Here is a 25865-nt window from a genome sequence, read left to right on the forward strand (position 1 = left end):
CTCAAAAAAAGTTGAAGATGAGTTTATTGCTTCGGCCAAGTCCGCCTGTGTGCAGTTTTTCCTGCATTCCGGATGTCTCCGTTGTCATCGTCCTTTTGCGGACATTGATGCGACTTGTAGACATGCTGACCTCAATTTTCGTACGTCTTGGCCTCCTATCCGCCTTGTCCTATGCTTCCGAACAGTTCCATTATCAATATTTCTGTGACCAGTGACATGCTCTATAGTTCCAAATGCATCCAGTTGCAATGCCCGACCTTCCTCGCAGGAACGGTGGCGGTCACACAGCATCTGATAGCACGCCTGATGAACATGTTCAGGTACCTGTGAAGCAGAAGAACATCGGAACTAGTCTGTACATGAAACGAGTGGTATGTACCTGCAGCGCCTGTACAAATGATCATGTGCCTGTCGGACAGTGGGTTTTCGTGGGATGATGGGAGCCAGGGCGTGGTGTGACTGTGATCGAGGCCTGCATATGACGCAGGAAGGCTTTCGGAACGGGGAGCCTGAAAACTCAAATGCAAAATTGTGGCTCAGCAACGAGAACAAAATAGGGGAGAAGAGAACTGGGACTTGGCGAGAACGTAAGTGGAGTTGCTTTGGCGAAAGTTTGACATTGATGATGACGAAGGACTGATAGGCCTACCACCAATTGGGGCGAGAATCCGTTGGCCGCTGCTGCTAATGACTTACTATCAATTTGAAAGCGGCTTTGCGCATACCGGCGTCATCATTTCCTTGGACATGACGGTCACGTGCAGGAACACAGGCGGCAGTGCGCACCTCTACAGTCGTCACTGCAGCATTGAACCCACGCATGAATCACAACACCTCGTCTTTCTCTTGTGCTCTTGTTTGATTTTCCTGACGCTTCCCAAGGGCCAGTTGTACGATAAGCTTATCACGTCATACCCACGCCAGACAAGTCTTTCAGGCACTATATGGTACCGGCCGCGCTGTCAAGCACAAGGAGCATGCATGCGCGGAACTTACCATGTGTATCTCTAAGACCAATACCCATTCCTTTGGTGCTCCCTGTTCTGCAACCTCTACGTCTCTTCCTGCTGATACTTCTGCTCTGCGCCGATTCTGCCGCGGCATCATGACGGCACGCTCACACGATACACGATACACGACACACGACGACATGAGACAACCAAATCCCTGTACAAGACTGCATCGTAATGCCAGCACTTCATACATCTGTATACGTGGACCGTACATAGAGTATGTGATGACAGGAGTGCATCGCATACGTGGTTACCAGCACCATTCGGCCAAATACAATGCCCAAGCATGATCTTTAACAGCCAGCATACATGAAATCAGCAGACCTGATGCCATGTGCTACGGTAGATGCGCTGTCTTGCTGCTCAGGCTGCCGAGGACAAACTGTAATCCCATGGTACGAGTGCACAGGGGCAACATCTTACTACCTCGGGAAGGAGCCATATGCCATTCCTAAGGCAAAAGGAAAAGGAAAAGGCAGCAAATCACATCCTAAAGGATACATGGCAAAGCATGACTGGATGAAACTGGATATTTGACAGACCAGGTACCCTTCCTATGCCTTGGGCTCCGCGGACCTCTTTTCCGCAATGGCCATAGATCACAATGGGCACCACAGCAGCTCACTAGAGCAAGGCGCGCAAGTACAATCCGCAGGTCTTCGGGTGTGTACTCGTGCGTCTGGGTGTGTAGGTGTGGAGAAAATGGCCATGATGACACGCTGCATGCGCGTTGACATGCAGTAGCTGAGCATGTATGTACATGTATGTAGCAGCGGGGAAGAAAAAATCCACGCTGTGTATACAAGGCTTACTGCAGAAAATTTCCTTGGTCGCAAATCGACTGCATTCCATTCGTCTAACACCGCCAATATCTGCATCCTTTACCCTACGAAAACGCAATTTGGCCACACGAGATGCAGGCAAAGAATCCTCACCGGACGAGATCTTCACTGCGACGTTTCCTGTCAAAACTGTCCCTGTTTGCTGCATACCACACACCTTTGCGCTCCCCCCCTGTTTAGAGTTTGTGGCTAGGGTACGTACATTGGACGTACATGCTACAGCTGACCCTGACCCAGAAACTCTATTCCAAGATGAATAAGTCTAATCCTTACAAAGACAGGCAAGAAAAGAATAGCCTCCTTTTTCCGCTCCCCCCCCCCCCCCACACACACACACTTTCCGATCGGTACCGCCGATGGCCACCTGACCCTCGGAACAAGTCCCTCGATTGCCTTGCCAGCCGCCTGAGATGTCCAAAGAATGGCGTAGACAAAGCCGAGTGGCCCCATGATCGCTGCACTGCTGTTGGTCACCAAGTTTTCCAATTTCCCTATTTGTATTATCGCCACTACCAGGCCCTTGAATCCATGGTACCGCTCGCTTGGGCCCCTTTGAACCAGTCCGGTAGTCAAAGAAAAAAGGCCTTTTTTTTCTGCGCATGTACGTATGGGAGGTAGGCTGCAAGCAAGCGCTTCTTACTTACCTATCGCTTACACATGTATGTATGTCTTGCCCTTTACCCGTACCAACCGCCTCGCTTAATACGTAGCGTAGCTCTTCCCACTCCCCCCCCTTCCCCCCTCGCCCATTCCCCACCGCCGCGTTTCCCCCCGCCGCCGGCTGCCCAACCCCCCTGTTGAGCTGAACTCTCTGTTCAACAGTTCCAACAGCCCCTAGCACGGCGGCCGCGCTTAGCGGCACGCCTCGGCATATTGATGCGACGAGCCTGGGTAGAACCGGCCAACCAAGGACATGAACAAGTTTTCTTTGGTAGCCTAACGTTGTAGCTGCATGCTTTGCGTGCTCTGCTCTGCTTGCTTGCATGCTTGCGTGCTTTGCGCGCCTCCACTGTCTCTCTGCTCTTCTACTAGCGGTGAAAGATTTACCCTCTATCTCGACTCTTCCGATCTACGTACCAGACATTTGCAAGTGCCTGAAAATTCTCGACTGTGATTGGATACACATCGTCGTGGTGGTGTGGGGATAAGACAAGAAAAGCATCATTGGTCTTTCTTTGCTTTTTTGCCCTTTCTTCTGCTTCTGCCTCTCTCGCTCTCTTGCCTCTTTCCCATTTTAGCATTCGCGCGACAGGCGTTTGTGGCGGAGAACTGGGCTGTTGGAGCCAAGTCCCCCGCTGGGTTTCTTTTCTGTGGGGATGCAGCGAACGAAGTGGTTTGCGTTGCAAAAAGGGCTTCACGTGAAGTGACTTGTTGCTGTTACATCTAATCTCTCTCTTTCTCGATTTCTCTTGTTTGTTTTTTTCTTTTTGTTTTGCGCTCTTTACAAGGTAGAGTAGGATAGGTTTTCGGTACCAAAAATCAGGATCATGCCTGTTACATTTCCCAACTTGCATCTTACATGATATCACACGTTTCTCTTCCCCCCCTTCGTTGTCCTCGCATGTATTTCACCGCTGATATGCACGGCGTTGTGCCAGAACCACATGACCTGAAGCTTTTTTGCTCTACATACTACACATATGTACGAAATTCTTACCACGCGCCATTTTTTTGGTTGGTATGAATTGTTGAGATGGGTGTGTGGGTTTCTCACCATTGTAACAATGTCTTTTGATTGTTTGGTTTTCCAACGTACGCGCGCGCGCACATAAACTGGCGGTGTAAAAAAAAGGGTCGTTGTTCAATGGTTCGCTGCGGGATGTGGTTGGGCGTCGTTCATCGGTAAGGCGCATGCTGGGGCGCATAAATGTTGCTGCGAGGAATACATATGTACGTGTAGATGTAATGTACGTATGTATGTACACCTGTATATGCAAGTGTCTTGCAGGGACCATGGTACTTGGGGTTTTGGTGGTGGGGGAGGGTGTTGCTTGTGTTTCCGGTGAGTAGGATGGTTGCGGTATTATTCGGTTATGGGGAAGACGGTGTAGCAGTATGCCACGCGGCGTGGGGAGAGATTTGGTGGCGGGTGGAGCGTTGAGGTATGCGGGTAAGGCGAGGCTGTTGGAGTATGGCTTTTGGGTATGGCTTTCTTGGTAGCATGTGATCATGTAGGAGAGTGGCGGTAGGGTACGACTTCGGGACAAGTCGTCAATGGGGACTTGGTTGTTGGTGTGATCTTTTTTCTTTTTCTGCTTCTTTGGTTGATGCTTTTCTTCTTGTCGGATGAAGTATGGAGAAGAAAAGAGAGTAATTGTTCTTCACATAATATTTTAAGTCGATGATAGGCTGTGCGTTCTCTATATGCACGATATTAGAAACATGCGTTAGTATGCGTTTTGTATGGCCGAGGACTTTTTGTACTGTTTCCATGTTTCAATAATACACACAAGAATTGTCAAGTTTGACATAGTAATCACAGACTTCTTGGAGTGTGAAGAACGTGGGCTATATATCGTCACATATGTCACATTTATGATATTCATGTAGTCATCTGGACTTATACTCTTGTATATACAGGGCAACATCAACGAAGAAAACAAAACCATAATCATGTCTTCAACATCGTCTTTATCCTTGTGATATCGTTGCAATTGCTCCTTTACTTTATCACCTTGTGCTTCAAAACCATATAGCACAAACACCCCATGTACTACCATTCACTTCTCCATACCATATCATTGAGTCCTTCTACCCATTACATATTCCCTATTCTTTCAACCTGACCATTCAATTCCGATTTGAGAAAACCAAATTGCTCATAAACGCGCTGCTTTGTCCTTCTACATTCGATCCAGTGCACATTTTTCTCGCCAGAAACCTCATCACCACATGCCTTTGACCTGCTCTACATTGCCCAGATCACCGCGAAGACTGTTCCGTTTGCTTTCCATCTCGTGAGCCATTCTCCTCCCCTCACTCCCCCGTTTCTTTGCGCAACATCTTCGCCATATCATTCATCCATGATTGCTGAATATCTTGACTCATAGCCCACTCTCACGATAGTCGTTGACAAAAAAGGTCACATACAAACAACATATCCTGTACCGTCCATAGCGGTGAAATAGCACATAGTCGAATTCGAGGGTATCATTCTACTTTCATCACCACCTCACCTTTTCCCCTTCTTCCCCTTGCCCTTCCCTTTAGCCCCTCCACCCCCAGTAATACTCCTAACATCCTTCTTACTCAAACTCAGCGTTCCCCCTCTAAACTTGCCTATACTTGGTCCACCAACACCTCTCTCCCTCTTCCTCTCCACTTTCTTGCCTGTCGACGCTTTGTTTTCCTTCTCCAGCACAATACCCGCTTCCCTAGCCTCCGCTCTGCGTTTCGCCTCCGTTGTGCGTGCCTTTAGTTCCATGTGTTTGCGCTGGGCCATGGGCATCTTTTTCTGAGTGAAGATGGAGCCCTTTGCGCCGAGGGATTGAAGGTGTAGGTCCATTGATTTGTGGCGATCGACACCCGTGGCGGTTAGTGTGTTGGGGGTTGAGGTTCCTGAGGAAGAGGCGGAGAGGAGATGGGATTCCCGGAGGAGTTTCTGGAGCGCGAGATCGTTTTTGAGATTTGAGGCTTCGGTTGTGTCGGCGTCTTCGATTTTTTTGTTCCTCTTTTGGGATGATGAGGTACTAGTAGATTTCGAGGCTGAGGTAGGTGGTTTGGAGGACATGAAAGCTTTCATTTCTGCGCGCTCGGTATCGTCGAGTTCGCGATGGGGGTCATGGTATTCGACTACTTCGACGTCATTTTCGTGGTCGCTGATGCCTGACCAGTCGGACTCTTCCTCGTCTTCTTCTTCCTCATCCTCCTGTACAGGGATATCTTCAATCTTGGGTTTCTTGGGCTCTGTCGGCAGAGGCTTAAACTTTGCTTCGAACGCGCGGCGAAATACTGCTTGGAGATCCTCTGCACCAGAGTCGTCGCCCGAGCCTGACGAAGGCGATGGTGACCGCGATTCTTGCTCGAGTTCGGCGCGTGTGACGCGCTTTCGCTTTCCAAGTGCTGGCGCCATAATTCTATAGTGAGGTGTCGTGGCTTAGCTAGGAGGCGGTAATGGCAATGCGACGCGGTGCGATAGAATCTCAAAAAGTTTCGAGCAAGGGACCTCACTAGCGCCAAATTTGGTTCGGACCTCCGTCTCTCTGAACCCCTCCCCCGCAACACCAAGCGGTCCACATCCAATTCACCTTTTTTACTGCTTGCAAACACATTATGACGCGTTTCCGCCCCTGTATCGACCTACACGCCGGCAGCGTCAAGCAAATTGTCGGCGGCACGCTCAACACTACAACTCCCGACGAACTCAAAACCAATTGGACATCCTCGCACCCCTCAGCATTCTATGCCGATCTCTACAAAAAACATGACCTAACCGGCGCACACGTCATAATGCTAGGTCCTGGCAATGATCAGGCAGCGCAAGAAGCGCTCGAGGCATGGAAAGGCGGCATGCAAGTTGGCGGCGGCATCACCGAGCAAAACGCAGCCGAGTGGATTGCAAAAGGCGCGGACAAGGTGAGCGGTATATGCGCAATTGGCCGGGGAAACGGGGACTTGAGTAGACATCTTGAGGCTAATGGAAGCGCAGTAGGTGATCATAACATCGTACCTTTTTCCCTCGTCAACTTTCTCCATGGACCGCCTGCAAGCTGTGCTGAAGGCCCTCGGCAACGACAAGTCTAAACTCGTCATTGATTTGTCGTGCCGGAGGAAAGACGACAGGTGGTTCGTTGCTACGAACAAATGGCAGACGATTACGGACTTTGAGCTGAATAAAGGTCGGGTCTAGACTCTCTCTTTCTAATATTAACCTGAAGCTGATAAGAAACTACAGAGTCGATAGCTCTCCTCGAACCCCATTGCAGCGAGTTCCTCATCCATGCCGCAGATGTCGAAGGTCTACAGCGAGGTATTGACCACGAACTTGTTGCCAAGCTAGCAGAGTGGTGCAGCATACCCGTCACATATGCAGGCGGAAGCCGCTCACTCGACGACCTGGAGCTCGTAAAGAAGCTCAGCAACGGCAAGGTCGATCTCACCATCGGCAGCGCCCTCGACATCTTCGGTGGTTCCAGCGTCAAATTCGAAGACTGCGTAAAGTGGAACGCTGCACAGCAGTCGTGAAGCCAATAGTATGCTCCGACTCTGAACATCTAGAGAGCCGCATCCCTCAGTACACGCAAATATCAGCATCCCAAAGGAATTGCAAATATAATACATTCTCCTTTTATCACTCTAGAACCTCAAAAGACATTGAAAGCCTTGTGGTCCACAGAAAAAGAAGGGGGGCTACAAAAGCTACCTTTGAATAGAAAAAGACAGCTTACAGTAGCCATGCAATCAAAAACTCCATTCAAGAGACGAAAGAAAAAAACTCCCAAATTCCCCCCATTCCTGCTCCTCCTCCCAATAAAAACCCCCCTTTAGAATCGTGTCACTCAGTCAAAGCGTACCAAAGCCCACCTTCATTCCTTTGTTTCCACCACTCATGAGCTTGGAAGTGAATAAAAAAGCAGTGTATTGCGCCCGTTCTCGTGCAAAAAAGAAGAAAAAGCGTGTCCAGCGTCGTAGGATTTTGCCCGGGACACTCTCTTCTTTCCTCTCTGTCCTTTTTTTGTTTGATTTGATTGTTTGTAATGTGTCCCCCAGAGGTCCGTTCTGGCAAAAACGATACGTTCCACGCGTGTAAAGTCTCAAGAAAGACAGAGAGTAACGACATGGAGAGAAAAGTGTAATAGAATCGAAAAAAGGACGTTCGGATATCGAGCTGGGGACAGGGGGAGGAGCCACGTGTGTATGAAAATTATGCCCGTTTCATCTGGGGGTAGAGTCAGCAAATGTGTGCGAGAAAAAAAAAGTGTATATATTGCTCAAGTATTAACGTACCATCTTTCCTTTCAAACTCCAGCCCGCGGTGTGCCAACCGCGCTCGTCATTGCCGTGCTAAGGCCGCCCTGAACACTGCTTCCATCATCATAATCTTGCCATTCTGGATACTCTGCCGTCACCTCCTTCAGCTTGTCGAGCGCAGTCTGCTCAATGAGATTGGCATCCGCAAACAGCAGTGATGTGTCCTCGTTGTAGGTCCGGCAGTTATTGCATAGCAAGCCCAGATCTTGACGGAACTGCTTGACAGACTGGTACTCCTTCTTGTTGATCTTCTTCTCAATCTGCTTCATGCAGATGGGATTCTTGATCAGTTGGTAGTAGTCTGGATAATCCCATTTGTCTGGTAGCTCAATGAAGGGGTCGATGATGCCACGATTTGGAATGTTGGGATCTGATGACTCTTCTTCGAGATCATTAAGCGCTTCGTAGACGACGTTAACAATCTTTTGAAGAGATGCTCGCTGATCAGGCTGCAACATGTCTTTGCTAGGCGCTGGTCGTCCGCGTTTCCGTGGTGTGGGTTCAACGTCGAGTGAGGCTTCATCTGCTTTGCGCTTCTCGGCTTTTGGCTTACGGCCTCGCTTCTTGGGTGCAGGCTCCTCGGAGCTGGCGCGTGATGGTGCCGGCGACTCCTCATCGCCCCGTCCACCCTTGTTCCTACCCCGTTTGGCCATCTTCGCCTCCTTGCGGGCAATAGCTGCTTCTATTGAATCATCGTCGTTGTCAACAGCCTCCAGCCACTGCTCTTCCGTCAGACCGTCGTCATACTTGACCCGTGTACGCTCTCGAGCACCACGGCCAGCAGGCGTGTCATCCTTTTCGTCGACGATGGGTGCCTCTTCGTTCAGGTAGATATCCGGCAGTTCGCTCTCGCCGATCAAACGACCTAGAGGCTTACCAGGACCGTAAGGATCCTCGGCAATACGCTTTCGGTCCATTTCCTGGAATATCGCCAACTCATCCTCGTGTCGCATCATGATCTGATTCAGGTCGTCATCGTCCATTTCCTCTTGTTCGAGGCTTTCGGCTGCTTCAGCAGATTCCAACATGATACGCAACATGGCGTCTCGCTCGTCATCTTTAGACTTGTTGTCGAATTTACCAGCTTGAATGACCTTGCCATCCATGTCCAACTTGTAGTTGGCTCGCTCGAGAATCTTCTCTTCTACCGAGTTGGATGTAATCAGACGTAGAATGCGAACCTCGTTCTTCTGACCGATACGATGGGCACGATCTTGCGCTTGCAAATCCTGGTGAGGATTCCAATCTGAGTCGTAAATGATGACGGTGTCAGCAGTCTGGAGATTGAGACCGAGACCACCAGCACGCGTGGAGAGAAGGAAACAGAAGTAGGGCGAATCAGGCGCGTTGAACAGTCTCAGCAAGTCCGAACGATCGTCTGCTTTTGTCGCACCATCCAACCGCAGATACTGCATGCCCCTAAGCCGTAGGTAATCCTCCATGATGTTCATGATCTGCGTCATCTGGAAGAACATGAGAACACGATGACCAGTAGCCTGGAACTTGGGCAAGATTCGATCCAAAAGCTCGAATTTACCAGCCGAACGCCACAGGAGATCATTAGTACCCTTTGTGGGGTTCATGACATCCTCAACCTCTTCAAAGACGAAAGGATGGTTGCAGAGCTTTCGCAGTTGCATGAGCATATTGCTCAAACCACGCATACCAGTCTTTCCACCTTTGCCATCGCTGACCATGAGGCGGTTGTGAGTGACGAGTTGCTTGTACAGCTTCGCTTGGAGAGTGGAGAAGTTGCACTTGATCACACGTTCGGTCTTGTCCGGGAGGTCCTTCTCGACATCGCGCTTCAGACGTCGGAGCAAGAAAGGCCTAAGAACCTTGTGCAGACGACGAATAACGAGCAACTGCTCTTCTTCAGTGAGCTCCATCTTATCTTGACCTCCAGTGTTCGCAAATGGCGTGTTGAACCACTCGTCGAACGACGTAGCCGACTTGAAAATGGTAGGCAGAACGAAGTTAAGCATAGCCCAAAGTTCCGTCAGGTTGTTCTGCAGGGGCGTACCTGTCAGAATGAGTCGATACCGCGTTGAGTAGTATTGTGTGATGGTCATGCTGAGCTTGGAACCAGCGTTCTTCATACGGTGACCTTCGTCGACAATCATGTGAACCCACTTGATCTTGCTAAGAATCGGTCTGTCCTTGATGATAAACTCGTAAGTAGTGAGCAGGACCTGGAACTGACCCCAACGGATCTGTTGCTGGTACTGCTTTCGCGCGTTTGGAGGACCCTTATACACGATCTTGCTAACGCTTGGCGCCCACTTCTCAAACTCGTTGGTCCAGTTGGTAAGCGTACTCAAGGGGACAATGACTAGGTAAGGTCCAGGTTGTCGCTTCTTCTCGATCAGGTATGTGATCAAACTGATTGTCTGAATAGTTTTTCCGAGACCCATTTCGTCTGCAAGAATACCGTTCAAGTTATTGTTGTACAGAGATATCATCCACTGCAGACCCTTGAGTTGGTATTCCTTGAGTGTACCTCCGACAAGGTTGGTGGCCTGTTCAGTGACCTCCTCCTTGATGCGATGAGCAATCTCATAGTAGTCGGTCTTTCTCTTGCCCGGTCGGTCTTCGTCATCGGATTCCTCACTGCTGCTCTCCTCCTCAGGCTCGTATGAGTTGTTTGCAGATCGCTGCTGCGCCTTGACGGAGTTGGCAAGCTGCTTCAAGAATCCATCGGTCTGCTTGAGAAGGTGTGAAATACGAGTATCCTTGGCTTGGCCCAAGAGCTTGAGGTAAGTCTCTTCGTCGTTGGACTTGAGTGCCTGCAGACGTTGCTTGGCCGTTCGCTCGATACGCTTCTGTTCTTCCTTCTCGATGTTCTGGTGTGTCGAAACCATAGTACGGCCGAGCTTCTGCAGACGCATTCGCTGAGCTGCGCCAGATTCTTGCAGCTCGGTGCGATGCTTCCGGATGGCATCGATGAACTCGTGGTGCTTCTTCTTTTCCTTGGTCTCGCGCGCATCGCGTTGCTGCTTCTCGAGCTTCTCGGTGAGACGGGCTTCGCGCATCGATTGCTTCTTGAGACGGCGGTAAACGGTTCGGTTCGCAGTCATGGCAAGGTTGTCTGCGTGAATCATTTGCTGGGCGATTTCTCTCCGCAGTTTGCGTTGCTTCTCGAGCAGGTTCAGTTTCTTCTGCTCAATAACAAGAGCCAACTTGACCTTTCCGTCATCTTCGGGAGTGTCGGTCTTGCTGGTATCCCATGAGCCGATGTTTGCATGCATCTTCTCCAGTTCTGCTTTTCTCGCCGTAAGGCGGTTGTAGAGAAGGATCTCACGCTCCTTGCGCAATTCTTCCATGCTCTGCTGTACAGCGTTGATGTCGACACCTTGTGGCATGATTGTCGCAAGGTAAGGTCGGTTCTTGCGCTGTGTGTGGGAGATGTAGTTGACGTCTCGGAAGACTTCACTACTCCAGGGGTCGATGAAAGTATCCGGAAGACGAGGCAGAGTACGAGTCTCTTGCACAGCGCCGCCCACGGCACTTGAGGTGCTGCCGGCACGAGTCGCGTTGTCGAGCATCTGAGAAGCAGCTGCCACAGCCTCAGCAGCATTCTGAGGTTTCTTTGCCTGGTGGTGGCCAAAGATTTGTTGCTGCATATTTGAAGGCAGAGGGAGACCCTTGGAGAGGTGTTTGAAGGCTCCAATCTGAGCACGTAGCATCAGAAGCTGGTCTTTGGACAGTGCCATTGAGGAATTGTTGGCCGATGTGGGTGTCTGCCCATCGACTGAAGGAGCCTGTCCTCCAGCAGTTGCAATCTGCATTGTAGACGTTGGTCCGGTCGAGGCTGGCGTAGATACGGCAGGTTTGCCGTCAACAGGCGCAACTGGCTTTGCACCATTGAGCATGCCCGTGGCAGCGCCGTTTTGTAGCACAGCCTGTGGATCCACCTGGCCTTGCTGACGCTGTTGCATCTGCTGCTGTCGGAGCATCTTCTGTTGCTGCTGATACTGGTTCTGCTTCTGAACCATTGTAAGGAGGTTGCGCGCCTTGATGAACTCGGGATTGGACTCGGAGACGCCTTGTTGTTTCATCGCAGTATAGCGCTAGAGACGGTGTTAGCAAAGCCGGCATGCGGATGAGAGTGAGTGTGAGAGCGTGATGGGTGGTGGCACTCGAGCTGTCGCGGGCCAAGTACGTACCTGGAAAACATGCTGAATCTGCTCGCGGGTGATGTTTGCCGGGAGCTGGCCCTGGCCGGGCATCTCTGGGTTAGTCTGGACTGAAGCCATGGTGGGCTGTAGTCGCGGTGTTTGTACAAATGCGCAATCGAGGATTGATGACAAGATGTCAAGTCTGAGACGCGGTCGCCGCACGTGGTCTGGGCGCCGGAGCTCGCGCAAGTATGAGGGAACGACAGTCGAGGAGTGTGTTGTGGCGCGTGTAGCGGTGTTCTATGACATTATCGGGGGGGAGTGGTGGTGGCAGAAGCTCTCTTGAGGATGAGGCCGATGAGAGACTCTCGGGAGTCCGCCCGTCGCAGAGTCGCGTCGTTCCAGGAGGCTGAAGCAGAGCGCGCAATTTGCGAGTGGCGGGTGGTAGGGGCGCAGGCGCACTCGAAAAGGGTCAGAGACCGCAGTACGCGTCAGGAACAGCGTGTTGCGGGGATGGAGAGATGCGGGCGCAAGTCTTGGTGATATCGGGATGGGTGGTGAACGTCTGCGAGGTCTCTCTAGCCTGAGCGTTTGTCCGCGCGCAAAGGGAGTTAGCGGCTTGGCGGGGTCATGTGATGAGGATGCCAGTGGGTGTGGCGGCCGTAGGGCGGTGATGTCGTCGCTGCGACTCTTCGACTTGATCTCAATCGCCCTGTTCACGCTCACGCTCACTGCACGTCGGGATTGTGGGGTTGAAGACAAACAACGCGCTTGACGTGGGCTAGTGCCGAAATGAGCCACCGCTTCGGAGGCGCAAGGAACGAGTGGAGTGCCACGTCCACGACCCCTCCAAACTTGTTACCACGGCCCAGCCAAACATCAAACTCGTCATTCCACCCTCCGCTGATCTGGTGGTAGGAGCATATCTACTCACAGGGGCCCTTGCATGCTTCCTGCGCGCTCTCGTCCTCTATCGCGCTCCTCATAGTCACTTCACTGGCCAGATGGGCCTTGGTGGTGAGATTTCAAAATTTGCTCTGCGCGACAGCGTGACATACCATGTGCATCACTGTCTATTCCTTCATCGAAATACATCGTCTGAGCATACAAAAACACAACTTTTGATTTTTTTTGATACCCTTTCGCTCCTCTGTCATCAGGTGGCGTTCGCCAAGAAATGCTGCTTATCCCACGCTCCCGATATTGCAGCTGACCAGGCTTTCGGCGCCCAGTATTTGGCTGTGGGGAAGAATGCTATCAACTTTGCGCAAATGGCCATTAAATTCTGAATTGGTCTACATGAATACATTCACATCCCCAACCCCGGCCATTTGAGTTCCCATCCATGCATCTTATGTGAGCGTAGGTGCAGTCCAGTCGATGTATGTCGCAACATCGGCACCAGACGGGCCCTTTTCGATATTAGTATTGGCACTCTGGTTTAGCAGAAATTTGTTTATAAAGGCAGTCAGATCAGCCTGCTGGTTGGACGGAAACTGGCAGTGGTTGTGGTTGCCAGAGCCTGTGAAGCCCATGTTGTCCGGTACACCAAGAGCCTTGTAGATGAGGCGACCAGCCTTCATGCAAGCCGTTGTCGCAACCGGGCCCAGCCAATCGATTTCGTTCTCTATAACAAGCAGGCCGCGAGGAGCAACCATACCTGCAAGCTGATGGTGGTCGGTAGCGAGTGTGTTGGACCGTGTACTAAATGCATTGAATCTGGGAGAGAACCAAACATTCTCGGTAACAATCTGACTAGAAGTCTGGATGTTCTTGCCCTTAGCCTTCTCCGAGTCAGAAATGCGCCAACAGGCAGCACCGCCAGATCCGGATTCTTGGGGTAGCCCGAGAGCAATACGGTCAACGAGGGCGGCGGCAACAAATGCACCCTTGCCGTTCCGGGAGCATCCAGTAACCCCGACGCGCTTGGGGTCAATGCCGGCGCCAGGAGTTGCCTCGAGAGCATCTATGATACGATCGACGCCCCAGGCCCAGGCAGTAAGAGCCCCTGCGCTGTGGCTGGAGCCGTATAGATCATAAAACTTGCCTTTTCCACGACTGCTTTGGCTCTGCTGCTGAGCGATCTCATCGTTGTTGAAGGTGATGGTAGCAACCTGGCTGGGAATTGGGATACTGGCAGCGCCATAGGCGATGATGGCTGGAAATGGACCACTCCCACTAGGTTTCTTGATCGAGACAGAGAACGAGACAGATTTTCCGCCCTCACTTGATGTGATAGAGAGTGATGATCCCGAGAAGCTAGCAGTGACAGTTGAAGGCTTCTTGGGAAAATCACCAAGCTCTTGGTTCTGCAAGGCAGCGCTGACTTCTTTGTTCTTGCACGCAAAGTCTTCTTTGGTAACAACAGACCTTCCGTCGAAGAACTTGAAGGGATTCGGTAGTTTGGAGTTGGCGGTGCTAGGAAAAGTCGATGGGACAGTGCATGTTGCCCCTTGGCGTTGCTGAAGCAGAGGCGTCGCAAGGACGGTACTAGAAAGGAGTGAGAGGGCAATTGAGTACTTCATACTGAATTTTTAGGGTGCTCAAGACAGTTTTTTTCTGATCGCAGGCATTTTCGAGAGTCTCTGTCTATTATATATTGACTATTCGCTCCACAAACACTCCACATCCCCGCAGGAAGTTGACGATCTTAAATGAAGCGATAGAAATGAGCAGATCATGCAGGATTAATACGATGTAATTAAGGATACACGTCTCGTTGCCTGTCAGCGGCGATTCTTACTGTCGCGTAAATGCGGAACCGTGGTAGATGACATAGGGGGAAGCCGGGGTGCGAGTCGTGCAGGATTCTGTCTCTTGAATGATGGAAAAACCAATAACGCCCTCTATATTTGGAGTCTTCCATTGGAATATAAAAGCTCCTTTGAGCCGCGAGGGGGCAGGCTTGCACTTTAGCATCCTTGGCCAACAGTTTTCCCGAAAAGGAGGTGTCTCCACTTGACATGTTTTCAGATGCGGGTATTGAAGACCTATGTAGGTAGCATGCATTGTGCATGATGCCCTTCCAGGATTTAGAAATGGGGTATCATCATAGAATGGTGCTTCATTGGGTGTAAGATGTAACAGGCACTCTACCGACCCTGGCTCGCCTCGAAGAGGTGATGGATATTATGACGCCGGTTCTCCATGACCTTGTGGGGTGCGGTGGGGCATTTGATGAAGTGCCGTTTAGCCTGTCTGCCACCTTACGATTCTTCCGGCAGTATACGATCAGTATTCTGAATACTTTTTTGAAGCTTTTGATGCTGTTTTGAAGATGCCTAGAGATGGGCCAGGTCAGTAGATAGTATGTATATCGTATGTTACATGGTGCCTTGTTTAAACCTTGATGGTATCTGATGCAGCGTTGTCAGTGTGTACAATATCAAACAATATGGCAATATGGACATGTGAAAATACTGCGGGGTTTTTTTTTGAATACTTGCTCACTAGCATGACAAGTGTTGACTGCAGAACATGTTGAAGGAGGAAAGAAGGGTCGAAAGGTGAGAGATAGCCAGTCCGTCGCGCTTACCAATTCTAGTGCTAGTGGGATGCTGGACTTCGGCACCCCTCTCACGTTCAATCGGATGTCTCAGGCCGGTACATTGAGAGCCGTACACGAACAAATGAAGCTGAGTTATTATAAGATGAAGCCCTGGCTTCTCATGGGAAACTTCCCAGAAAAGTTGCCAGCGATTTGCCTAGTCAGCATTGAGGGGAAAGAGAAGGAAGCATACGGTGCACTCTGACTGGATAGACCGAAGCCTGGCTTACCAAGCTGCCCCGCCCTCATTGGCTGGCAACCACCATTCTGTGTATATCTACATATGCTGGCGAAGTGGTGTTTTCTCCACTCAACAGAACAAGTCCAGAGTCAACCAAAATGACGGGCGAGCGACAGGCAGCAGATGCTATTCGATTTTACGATTCGAAATCGTGGGATTACGACGCGACATGGCATAACGACTTTACCAGACGGTTCATATCCTATCTGGATATACAACACGGGCAGCATGTACTAGACCTGGCATGTGGAACTGGACTCCTTACTTTTCGCGAAGCAGAGGCTGTGGGGCCACAAGGTCACGTTGTAGGAGTCGATGTCACGCCTAGTATGCTTGCGGTCGCCACGCATCGAAAGACGCAAGGGGGAGATAAATATGCAAATACTACCTTTCTCAAGGGCGACGTGTTACACTTGGATGAGACGGAAGAATTAAAGGGGAAGCAATTTGACGTCATCACGGTAGCTTCTGCGCTTGTCTTGTTTCCTGACCCCAAGGCTGCTATGGAGCACTGGACGGAGTTTCTGAAGCCTGGGGGTGTCATGGCAGTAGATGCGACGCACCCGAGGAATTTAGTGTCAGGCATGGTTCTCGAGAGGGTGGCGTGCAGACTGCAGTTGCCGATCCCCTATAACCGCTCATGGAGCAAATCAGAGGACACTCTGCGGAAGACAATGGAGTCAGCTGGCCTAGAGGTGGAGCAGGTGTTTACAGTCGAAAACCAAGCCGGGTACGGCCGACGCTCGTATGAAATGGAGCAATGGGACGACTTCTTTGTCGAGAACGTAATTGTCAAGGACGTTGCCAGGACGTTTGCGAGCAACGACATCAGGAGAAAAGCACAAGGGATTTACAAAGAAGAGTGGGAGAAACTAGCAATAGACGGCAAGGTCGAAGAGGTGGACTCGGTGTTTCTGGGTATAGCGCGGAGACGTAAGTAAAACCCATGCAGCTGCACTTGAGCCAATGGCGAACTGACGCGACACTGAAGCTGCCGACGGATCTCGATATGTTGCACAAACAATTAAAGACGATGTCGTATTCTCAGGCGGGTGCCGGTGCGGCGGGGTACAATACACATCGAGCGCGGCGCCTTCAGGCATCACCATCTGCCACTGCCGAGCGTGCCAGCAACTGTCGGGCTCCGGATTTCTCGCCTTTACACGAGTACCGTTGAAAGAGGTTAGGTTCAATCAGGCGAGCACACGCACGAGTCTCCAACTTTCTAGCGTTGCCGAACGAACCTTTTGCTCGGGGTGTGGGGCACCGATATCCATGACATACCCTTCAGACCCTGAAGGGCTCGGTCTGTGCATGGCCACGGTCGATCTGGAAAGCCTAAAGACAGAGACGACGCCAAAGGTGATCAAGCACATTTTTCTGCGGGAGAAGGCGCCGTGGGTGGTGCTGCCAGAAGACGGGACCGAGCGTTGGGGCACTTCAGAGGTCGCACACTATCTGAGCCAGAAGTCGTAGAGCCGCATGTGTGTACTGCACACACAGCTAGCGAGGCAGATGGCGGTAAGGGAGACGGGGAGTGATGGTGGAGTAGCTGCGCCAAGCGGGACTGGATGGATCGATGATGAACCCCTACTACTGCGGTGCAGCTACGGAGTGTAGGCATGTTGAGCAAGCCGAATGCAATAGAAGTTGTTTTGGTGTTTGCGAGAGGATGCTACAGGCCGGGTCTGAGGAGGCCAGCAGCTGCTGTCACAGAAATGTTTCCCTGGAGAAGAATGTTTCCAAACACGCGCTGTGTGCCATTGGCCGGCGACGCGTTGAAACCGAACGGCGGGCCAGGGCATGGAGGGAACCGGCAGCGGGCAAAGGCAGATAATGACAAAGACGGCGGCCCTGGAGAGAACCGCAGAGTTTGAAGGCGGCTGCAGCGTGACTGGCGCGGCGCGGTGCATCCAGGGCGCGCGATTGGTGCGAAGCGTGTATCGCAGGTGGGTAAGCCTTGTATACGTGTTGCGGTGTGCGAGCATGACGGGGCGGGCTAGCCGTCCCAGCCTCACAAAATGCGACTCCCGGCCACCTTAGTTTTCCTGCCCCTCGAAACATTTGTACGCTGCACAAAATCCTCGCCTGCTTTCTTTTCAAAACCCTGATTCCCAATTCCCTCTGCTTTTGGTGCGACTGTGTCTGTAGCGACTCGGCGCCGCTGTCCTCCTGCACCAGCTGTTGAGCCCTTGTACCCCACCCACCACCGTCCCCCATTGCTCCTTCATCGGCCCTATCCGCCGCCCATCGCTCGGGCTGCCCGCTGCCCTCACGCCCTCACGCCCGTTCCCCTCAGGCGACGAGTCGAGGCAGTGTTTCACAGCAGCACGCGTATAGCCCTCGCTGCCGATCCGGACCATCTGCCGTCGTTGCAAATCTCCCTTTCCCCAAACAACTAGTCGCTCCAGTGGGCCGCCGATATGAGCCGCAATTCATCGCATGACCGGGACCTGCAACAGCCCTCACACCCTCCCTACGCTGCTCAGGGCCCGCAACGCGCTGCTATACAAGTGCAGCCCTACCATTCTCGCAAGCACTCGGCTCCCCTGCCTGAGCATGACGCTCGCGCTTTTGACGACGTCGACATTACCGGACTTCAGCCACCCCCCTCTGCTCTAACGCCCACTTCCCCCACCGCGTACGACCCACATGCGCCCTGCCCACTCGACGACTTCCCCAGGTCAGGCCGTAGCAGTCACCAGCGCACGCTGACCGGCACCGTATTCGAAAACCTTAACCGCGCCGCTACTACGATCCAGCAGCATACCTCACGCGCCTCTTCGCCCTCAAAGTCCCTGGCCAGTTTTATGCCCTCGAGGGGAACTGTTGAATCCAGCGCCAGCCAGCCCAAGATCAGGGCTATCCAGAATTGGTTCAGTGGCTCTTCGCCCTCTAGCAAAGCCAGCACCTCGCAGCACGACGATTACTCAGACTCGGAGTCGGCATCAGGAGAAGAGTACGACTCGGAATCAGAGTCAGAGTCAGAAGTGGAAGAGGAGAGGGGCAACATGATGGCCAATATCTTCACTCGCGGCTCTTCCCTTACGAGGGGCGCTTCTGAGAGTCCCCAGCCCTCTAGCGCTATGCCGGCGCAGACCAAGGCACCAAGTCAGCCGACCGCGAGCAGCAAGTTCGCCTGGTTGCTCAAGACACAAAAGAGCGCTACAGTCCCTCCCCCACAACCGTCACCCACATACCACAACCCCGATGATGAGCTGCTGAATCTCAACATCTCGCAAGCTCTTTTCCCCCATGGCCCTGCCGACCCTCTTGCTGCATCGTCCTTCCACGACCTCCTCACCAATGCCGAAGCGCTACTCTCACGCTATCAGACTGCCTACCGCAAACTCTCTACTGCTCTGGTAGATGCGCACTCGGAACAGAGCGCACAGGAAGACGAGCTCGATGAGGCCGAGACACGTGCCCGCCACCTCAAGATGCAACTTGAGACCATGGCAAGGCGAGCCGACGAGCAGGACGAGCAGATGCGATCGCTCATGGAGGACCTTGCGTTTGAGCGAAGAGCAAGGCAAGAAGAAGAGGCAGCCCGCAAGCGAAATTTGGCGCTCATCAGGGGTTCGGCCCAGTGTGAGCATGCTTCGTGCCAAGACACTGCTGTCAGACGGCACAACCGCATTTCTGGGTCCGGACTCAGCGTCGATTCTGGCTTCGAGTCGGAAACAGAAAACGACGGAGCAAGCGTCACGTCAGGAAACTGCTTGAGCCCGACCGCCACCGACCGTTCCTCGATGCTCGACAACGACTCTCATGTTAGCACAACCAAGGGCAAGAAGCCTGCGTCGCTACAACAGAAAACCACGCAAGAAAAGATTGACATTAACCGGGGAGGATGGGGATGCTCAAATTGTGAAGGCGGCGCACAATCCTCTGTATGGGGCCGTCTGGCCAAGGAGCGAGAGGAGAACCGCACGCTAAGACTTCGAGTCGAGACGCTCGAGGAGGCTGTCGACGGTGCCCTCAACGCCGTCACTGGCGCTTGGGGAATGTAAATAGTATGTGTCTAGTACAATTTTTGTGGAAAGGCACTGGCGTATGGCGAACTGTGCTTTTACTTGCCGTCTTTGGCTTTGTTCTTCGCTTCGCAATATTTATGCACTTGAGCTTTAGATGGAACGGAATACCACTTTTGCACAGCGGTGCTGTGTTGCGAGCATGTATGTATGTACTCTAGGGATTTGTTTTTGTGAAAATATATTTTTCTTCACAGTCAATGTAGTAGAGCCTTGGTCAGTGTAAGGTGATGCCAGGTTTGCACAAAATAATTGAGGACGCGAAACACTTCCGATATTTATCCAGTCACTTGTATACCAGTATAGAGTGGTCATTGATGTACATTCATCCCTTTTATCCATTACAGTTATTCATTCCTCGTACAATATATTCCTCAACCGTTACCTCATCGCAGAAAATGCTAGAACAGGAGGAGATATAAAATTATTCCATCACTTTTACAACCAATCCTCAGCCTCAAAGCTTACCATCGCAACAATCCTTAGTCACCAGAACCGAGGAGTTGTTCTTAGTATTTGGCACATCAATCGCAGGGTTGCGGTCGAAAAAGTCACTTGGCTTGTAGTGAATCTCGTAAACCTCAACGGGCATAACGGGCCAATCTTCGACACTGTTCACATGTTAGCACTTCTCCTTTTGGGAAAAAAAAGCCCGATCCACCAGATTACAAATATCCGGTGGATAAGTAAAAGGAAAGGGGAATACGTACCGAGGGTTATGTGTCAAACCGAAGACATTCCAAAGGACCAAATCCTCCTCGACAACATCGTCCTTGCGAGCAGCCATGTCGTGCACACCGCCTACATCAAGCTGACTCTGCATGGTAAAGGGACCCGCAGCAAACAGCTCGTCATCGCGGTACTTGGTAACCCACAAGTGGTGCTGGGTAAACAGCGCACGTTTCGATTGGATACTACCGGGAGCCGCGAGCAGCTTCTGGGTCGGCAGCGGCGCAAACTTGTAGCCAACATTGTTTCCAGACTTGGGGTTCTTCTTGTAGGGGTTAATGATCTTGAAGACGCGGTTGTCGGCGGTGTTTGAGTCGAGACCGGTGGACTTGTCGACGATGGTCTTGCGGATCTCGTACCAGTTGCCGTTGGGGTTTGTCTCCTTGTTCCAGGGCGCAGTGTGGGATTCCTCGTAGACGAGGGTGTTCTTGTGGCCGTCGATGGCTGGGTCGACGCGGACGGCGAAGATGTGCTGGTGGTTTTGGGCGAGGATGCCGTTGGAGACAACGTTGCCGTAGTTGGAGGTCTTGCCTGGGTCGATGTTGACGACAGAGACGATGCCCGTGGCGCGGGTCTCGATGGTGATGCCGCCGGCGTTGTCGAGCTTGTAGGCGAAGATGTATTCGTAGTTGGCGAGGGTGATGATGAATTGGACGACGAGCTCGCGCTTGCGGGTTACGACGGCGCGGCCAGTTCGCCAGTTGGTGTGCTTCCAGCCGATACCGTTGTCTTGCTCGTGCAGACAGATGACGTTGGGGTGGTCCACGGGCTCACCCTCTTTGTTGATGATAGTGGCGTCAAAGTACTTGATGACACCCAGGCAGTCACAGCCGAGAGAAAGGTTGTTGGCGCAGTTTCCGGCACCTCCGTCACCAAAGTCAAAGGCTTGCTTGCGGTGGTAGCCTGGACGAGCATCGGCGTAGGGCACAGTCATCTCGCTGATGCTCATGCGGTACATGATGCTTCGTCCATCGTAATGGACGTCATGAAGAACTGCTCCTTCACGGGGGGTGAAGGATACCCTAAAGCGCCACTTTTGCCATTCAACGAGTGATTCATCAGTAACTCTAAATGAAGGACCGTCGGGTTGTACGATGTTGATGGGCTTGACATCCTGTCGGAGTCCACCAGCAACCATCTCGGGAACATACTCGGCCGGCTCACAGTGGTCCAGGACACGTGGAGAGCAAGTCTGAGCCGTCAGGCCATCTTCCTTTCCACCCGTAGCCAAGCGGTCGACACGGACAATCTTCTTTGTTGCTGCGTCCATGATGGGAATAATAGGCACTGGGTATGAGTAGAAGTTGGAGTCTGGGTTTCCGTTCCTCATATCTTGAGCAAAGCAGAGACCTTGGAAGTATCTGGTCTTCTCGAATTCGGGGTCAACTGGACCGTGTGGCCTAGCGCAATTAGCATGTAGTCGAAGAGAAGGGTAAAAGGTATTCTTACCATGGCTCAACAATCAGCTCAAATCCTTCAGGTAGTTGGAACTCAGCCACAGCCTTTTGGAACAGATCGCTCTCCTTGCATGCTTGAACAAGATCAGCGAATTCCCACAAGGCCAGACTGGACTGGATATCCTTTGGAAAAGACTGGTGTCGGACTCTCTTCTTTTGCTCAACATCAACGACTGACTCGTTGTACTGAGGAATCTTGTCAGATCCAATCACATCGTACTGGACCTTTGCCAATCGTGGCGGTCGTTTGGTGGCCGCAGAATGACCTGGCTTGGCAGCATGTTCAAGTTCGAGAAATTGCTTCATTGCCTCTTTGTTTGGTTCTTGGATGAAGATTTCCCGAAAGTTGATGAGAGAGTCTTTGTAGAGTGAGCGGATGACATCGCGAGCGACGCGTATCTCATCTGGAGAGATGCTCTTGAAGGGGTGAGGCGCCATGATGGTTGACGATCTATGAATTTACGAAAAAAGGAATTGGTCTACCTTGCCAATGCAAGAGGAGGTAGAGGAAAGATGGTAAATTAGAAACTAAAAATTCACCCAACACACAGGCTATCCTTCCTTTTTATCATCGCATATTCCAGTCTATACATGGATCATACATTCCGCGGTTGTCTACCGCGACAGGCGGGGTCTCGACTAGTAGTATCCGCTATCGTGTGTTAGGAGGAATCGCATGGACCTCCTGCAAGCAGTTTAGTGCGTGGGTTATCGAAAGCATATCGCAGCAACACCCGGCTCGGTAACTTTTTTCATACAAATGGAATTGTTATCTTTTGCCTAACTACGGATCTAGACGTTTACCAAGCGTGCTGATTTATAAGTTGGGTGCGATATGCCAATGTGCGGGGAGAGCGTATGTTTCGGTGGACGGAAGCATACCGCGGTGGGATCCGCACTTTGGTTCCCCTGCAGCGCGGTACATCGCCGCTTCCGGCATGCCAACACTTAGGAGATCCTTAGCGACAAGGGTATCACTCAGACCATAGCTGCGTCGGATGACTTTACCTCGAATTCGGACCGCCGATTCCTTACCGCCTATCTTTTGTTTGATATTAAACGCTTATCATGTAAGAGGCCAGAGCGACAAAAAAGATGGTGTAACACTGGTCAGACTCGCCATTCCGGACACCCGCCGACTCTGCCAATGATGACTACATGAGTCCTCTTAGCAATGGTTTTGTGGCAGCACATGTTCTATCCATGCAGCAGGTCTATTATCACAGAGCGGGAGGAGCGAGGCTACGGTTATTCGTAGATGTTGTGTCTGCGTTGTACAGCTCACCGCATTGAGCCACGATAGAGCTACTAACGCTGATCCGGTGAAATACAAGAAGAGAGTCGAGCTGCTTAGGCTTGGGTGCTTCGTCCATCCTTGTAATCTAAGACATTTTGTGACCACGTTGCTTACTAGCCCGTACAAGCGGCCCTACGTTCGTTCTTAGTGCGCAATGGTAGTCTCGACTCGAGAGACTGTCTCGCATCGAGCCTTACCATTTGCAGCTAGAGTCCGGGGTTGAACCAGCCTCACGCGAGGTGCACATCCTGAGAAATATAATATGTCTAAGCCCTCGAACTTTCATCAAAGGAAGTACCAGCTTCTATTATCTTGATATCCCTAGCATCGGTGGTTTAGTGGTAAAATTAGCCGTTGCCATCTCTCCTCGAGAACAGTTTCGGCTAGCCCCGGGTTCGATTCCCGGCCGATGCAAGATTTCTTTTTCGTCTTTTTTGATTCTGGACCTGGTGCTCGGTTTCTGGATGTCTTTTTGCTTTTTCGTTGGTTCTCGCTGTTGAGGTTGGATCTCTTTTTGCGCTCTGGACCAAGTTGAAGATGGAGACAGTTGCTGGCAGTAGCAGCAACGACAGTAGCGCGTCTTTGTGTACATGCTGTCACTACTTCTCTTGCCACGTGGGTGTCTTTGCACAAGTCTTGTGGAGAGGTGCTTTGGAACGTTTGTGGCGGTGCGCTTTCTTGCCTCTGCCCTTTTGGTGAAGCTGCGCCACAAGCACCGCCACAAACGGGCCTAGTCCCGCCATTTCTTGGTAGGTACGCGCCGACACGGACGCTATGACTGCTGGCTCATAATGCGCTGGCTGACGACAATCTTGGATGACAGAGTGGGCCTCTCTGTCGTCACACACGCTCCACTTGACATTTCACAGCCATGCGCTGCCCTTGATGCTTCTTGAGACGATGTGGCTGTGAATTTATGGACGCGCCGTGATGGACGCGTCGAAGCTCCCTACCTTTTAGAAATCTACGGCTTTTTGTTCCCAATTCAACTTTCCAACGTTCCAAAACATTCCTAGTTGCGGAAACCGCATTTCTACATCAAACATGTTTACTGGAGTGACACCGGAGTCGCTCATTCCTCGCTCAGACTCGCGAAATCCGGCGACCACGTGCAAAGGCCTTACACAATCCGGGCGACCATGCAAACGGCCTATCGACGCGAAGGAGCCTGAAGGCGATGGTGTCCTCGCCGTAACGTCTGTAGCTGGAGATGATAGCGGGGAGGAGATTGGCGCAGCGGCGTATTTCTGCTGGCAGCACAAAGACCAGGCGGAAACGCTGGCAGCGAAAGAATCGACGGGACCAGCGACCGAGTTATACCCGCTGAAAGAGAGGACCAGCATTGATACACTGGTGCAACGGCTGGGTGTTCTGGATGTTGAGGAGCAGAACGAAGCTGCTCCACGCAAGAGGAGGAGCAGTGGCCATAGAAGACGATCTGGGTCTCGACCGCCCAGGCGAATCAACCGGCCACCGACGTGGGATGCTGTCCAGGGCCCTCTGATGTCTGTACCCAGCGATGTAATGGCAGACAGGAAACGAAGAGACCGGCCATCGAAATCGGCACCACCAGCAGTGAAAAAGCTAGGCTTCTGGGCATCGCTGTGCTGTGGATCTGCAGATGAGGAGGTTGTAGAACCCACACGGCACAAGAAGAAGACAGAGCAGCAGCCGCCGCCAGCAGAACCGACTCAAACAGAAACACCCATGCAAGATATCCCACAACCACAATCACAACCACCACAACCACCGCGTGTACAAGGCCAATCCCGCAAAAGCAGCAGCCAACACTCGCGCCCCTCGAGCTCGCGCAAGCCGCTCTCTGAAAAGCCCTCGCGCCCCGTCAACAAGTCCAACAACCCCAGCTCCGACTCCGAAACCGCCACACTCCTGCGCTACATCCCCACATCCGTCCCCCCGAAACTCGCCTCAACCCTGCTAGCCGAACTCTCCAAGCCCATCTCCCCTCACGACGAAGAAGGCTTCATCTACATCTTCTGGCTCACGCCCGAAGCCGCGGGCCCGGCGCCCGCATCCGCAGCCAGTAATTTGCTGGCGCCACGGGGAGAAGGGTCGAGGAGACGGACGTCGGATGTCATGAGGCAGTATTCTGTGAAGGAGAAAAAGGGCGAGAAAGGTGGGGACAAGGGAGAGAAGGGAGGGAAAGATACAATCCTACTCAAGATAGGCAGGGCGAATAATGTGCATCGGCGGATGAATGAGTGGACGAGACAATGCGGGTATAGTCTTTCGCTTGTGCGGTACTATCCGCATGTTTCGTCTGCGACGCCATCGCCTGCGGGGTCGAGGCAGCCGTCGCATCAGGGGCGGGGATCAGCGGGTGGTGCTGATGGTAAGTTGCAAACTGGGGGTGAAGGGGCGGCAGCGGGAGTGCGCAAGGTACCGCATGCACATCGAGTGGAGCGCATGATTCATTTGGAATTGGGGGAGCAGCGGGTGATTAAGCAGTGTGAGGCGTGTGGGAAGAGCCACAAGGAGTGGTTTGAGGTCGAGGCGACGAGGGAGGGGATCAAGAAGGTGGATGAGGTTGTGAAGAGGTGGGTTGAGTGGGCGGAGAAGCGGAATGAATGATGCGATAGTTGGGTGTATTTGGGTA

The 25865-nt window shown here is 52.0% G+C and overlaps 14 protein-coding genes across 14 annotated transcripts; 5 read left to right on the forward strand and 9 right to left on the reverse strand.

Annotated features, from left to right (window-relative positions):
• Positions 1-280: 280 nt before the first annotated feature.
• On the reverse strand, positions 281-2840 carry COCCADRAFT_28755 (uncharacterized protein; the record flags this gene model as incomplete). Its single annotated transcript, XM_007717167.1, has 9 exons — positions 281-303; positions 380-509; positions 697-786; positions 997-1177; positions 1338-1395; positions 1826-2027; positions 2058-2097; positions 2191-2448; positions 2500-2840. 9 exons carry the CDS (start codon positions 2838-2840, stop codon positions 281-283), a joined length of 1323 nt encoding a protein of 440 aa, XP_007715357.1.
• Positions 2841-5027: 2187 nt separating this feature from the next.
• COCCADRAFT_7607 (uncharacterized protein) lies at positions 5028-5927 on the reverse strand (the record flags this gene model as incomplete). Its single annotated transcript, XM_007717163.1, has 1 exon — positions 5028-5927. The coding sequence occupies one exon, from the start codon at positions 5925-5927 to the stop codon at positions 5028-5030; it is 900 nt and encodes a 299-aa protein (XP_007715353.1).
• Positions 5928-6127: 200 nt separating this feature from the next.
• On the forward strand, positions 6128-7039 carry COCCADRAFT_104183 (uncharacterized protein; the record flags this gene model as incomplete). The annotated part of the gene is made up of 3 exons (XM_007717172.1): positions 6128-6430; positions 6507-6693; positions 6750-7039. 3 exons carry the CDS (start codon positions 6128-6130, stop codon positions 7037-7039), a joined length of 780 nt encoding a protein of 259 aa, XP_007715362.1.
• Positions 7040-7812: 773 nt separating this feature from the next.
• On the reverse strand, positions 7813-12081 carry COCCADRAFT_7609 (uncharacterized protein; the record flags this gene model as incomplete). The annotated part of the gene is made up of 2 exons (XM_007717164.1): positions 7813-11895; positions 11992-12081. The coding sequence occupies 2 exons, from the start codon at positions 12079-12081 to the stop codon at positions 7813-7815; spliced, it is 4173 nt and encodes a 1390-aa protein (XP_007715354.1).
• A 162-nt stretch (positions 12082-12243) lies between these two features.
• COCCADRAFT_104216 (uncharacterized protein) lies at positions 12244-12738 on the reverse strand (the record flags this gene model as incomplete). Its single annotated transcript, XM_007717173.1, has 1 exon — positions 12244-12738. A coding segment is annotated over one exon (495 nt), but the record flags the coding sequence as incomplete, so codon positions are not given.
• Positions 12739-12936: 198 nt separating this feature from the next.
• COCCADRAFT_104220 (uncharacterized protein) lies at positions 12937-13131 on the reverse strand (the record flags this gene model as incomplete). The annotated part of the gene is made up of 1 exon (XM_007717174.1): positions 12937-13131. A coding segment is annotated over one exon (195 nt), but the record flags the coding sequence as incomplete, so codon positions are not given.
• A 164-nt stretch (positions 13132-13295) lies between these two features.
• COCCADRAFT_104213 (carbohydrate esterase family 15 protein) lies at positions 13296-14468 on the reverse strand (the record flags this gene model as incomplete). The annotated part of the gene is made up of 1 exon (XM_007717175.1): positions 13296-14468. One exon carries the CDS (start codon positions 14466-14468, stop codon positions 13296-13298), a length of 1173 nt encoding a protein of 390 aa, XP_007715365.1.
• A 176-nt stretch (positions 14469-14644) lies between these two features.
• COCCADRAFT_39428 (uncharacterized protein) lies at positions 14645-14959 on the reverse strand (the record flags this gene model as incomplete). Its single annotated transcript, XM_007717176.1, has 1 exon — positions 14645-14959. One exon carries the CDS (start codon positions 14957-14959, stop codon positions 14645-14647), a length of 315 nt encoding a protein of 104 aa, XP_007715366.1.
• A 261-nt stretch (positions 14960-15220) lies between these two features.
• COCCADRAFT_39429 (uncharacterized protein) lies at positions 15221-15695 on the forward strand (the record flags this gene model as incomplete). The annotated part of the gene is made up of 2 exons (XM_007717177.1): positions 15221-15239; positions 15406-15695. The coding sequence occupies 2 exons, from the start codon at positions 15221-15223 to the stop codon at positions 15693-15695; spliced, it is 309 nt and encodes a 102-aa protein (XP_007715367.1).
• A 134-nt stretch (positions 15696-15829) lies between these two features.
• COCCADRAFT_104191 (uncharacterized protein) lies at positions 15830-17207 on the forward strand (the record flags this gene model as incomplete). The annotated part of the gene is made up of 2 exons (XM_007717178.1): positions 15830-16664; positions 16723-17207. The coding sequence occupies 2 exons, from the start codon at positions 15830-15832 to the stop codon at positions 17205-17207; spliced, it is 1320 nt and encodes a 439-aa protein (XP_007715368.1).
• A 538-nt stretch (positions 17208-17745) lies between these two features.
• COCCADRAFT_104188 (uncharacterized protein) lies at positions 17746-17937 on the reverse strand (the record flags this gene model as incomplete). The annotated part of the gene is made up of 1 exon (XM_007717179.1): positions 17746-17937. A coding segment is annotated over one exon (192 nt), but the record flags the coding sequence as incomplete, so codon positions are not given.
• Positions 17938-18154: 217 nt separating this feature from the next.
• Positions 18155-19744, forward strand: COCCADRAFT_104219 (uncharacterized protein; the record flags this gene model as incomplete). The annotated part of the gene is made up of 1 exon (XM_007717180.1): positions 18155-19744. One exon carries the CDS (start codon positions 18155-18157, stop codon positions 19742-19744), a length of 1590 nt encoding a protein of 529 aa, XP_007715370.1.
• A 478-nt stretch (positions 19745-20222) lies between these two features.
• COCCADRAFT_104234 (uncharacterized protein) lies at positions 20223-22389 on the reverse strand (the record flags this gene model as incomplete). The annotated part of the gene is made up of 3 exons (XM_007717181.1): positions 20223-20376; positions 20476-21894; positions 21944-22389. 3 exons carry the CDS (start codon positions 22387-22389, stop codon positions 20223-20225), a joined length of 2019 nt encoding a protein of 672 aa, XP_007715371.1.
• A 1903-nt stretch (positions 22390-24292) lies between these two features.
• On the forward strand, positions 24293-25840 carry COCCADRAFT_104206 (uncharacterized protein; the record flags this gene model as incomplete). The annotated part of the gene is made up of 2 exons (XM_007717182.1): positions 24293-24880; positions 25100-25840. 2 exons carry the CDS (start codon positions 24293-24295, stop codon positions 25838-25840), a joined length of 1329 nt encoding a protein of 442 aa, XP_007715372.1.
• Between the last annotated feature and the right edge of the window lie 25 nt (positions 25841-25865).

The sequence above is a fragment of the Bipolaris zeicola genome, assembly GCF_000523435.1.
Source record: "Bipolaris zeicola 26-R-13 unplaced genomic scaffold scaffold_168, whole genome shotgun sequence".
In the NCBI taxonomy this organism is placed as follows: Eukaryota; Fungi; Ascomycota; class Dothideomycetes; order Pleosporales; family Pleosporaceae; genus Bipolaris; species Bipolaris zeicola.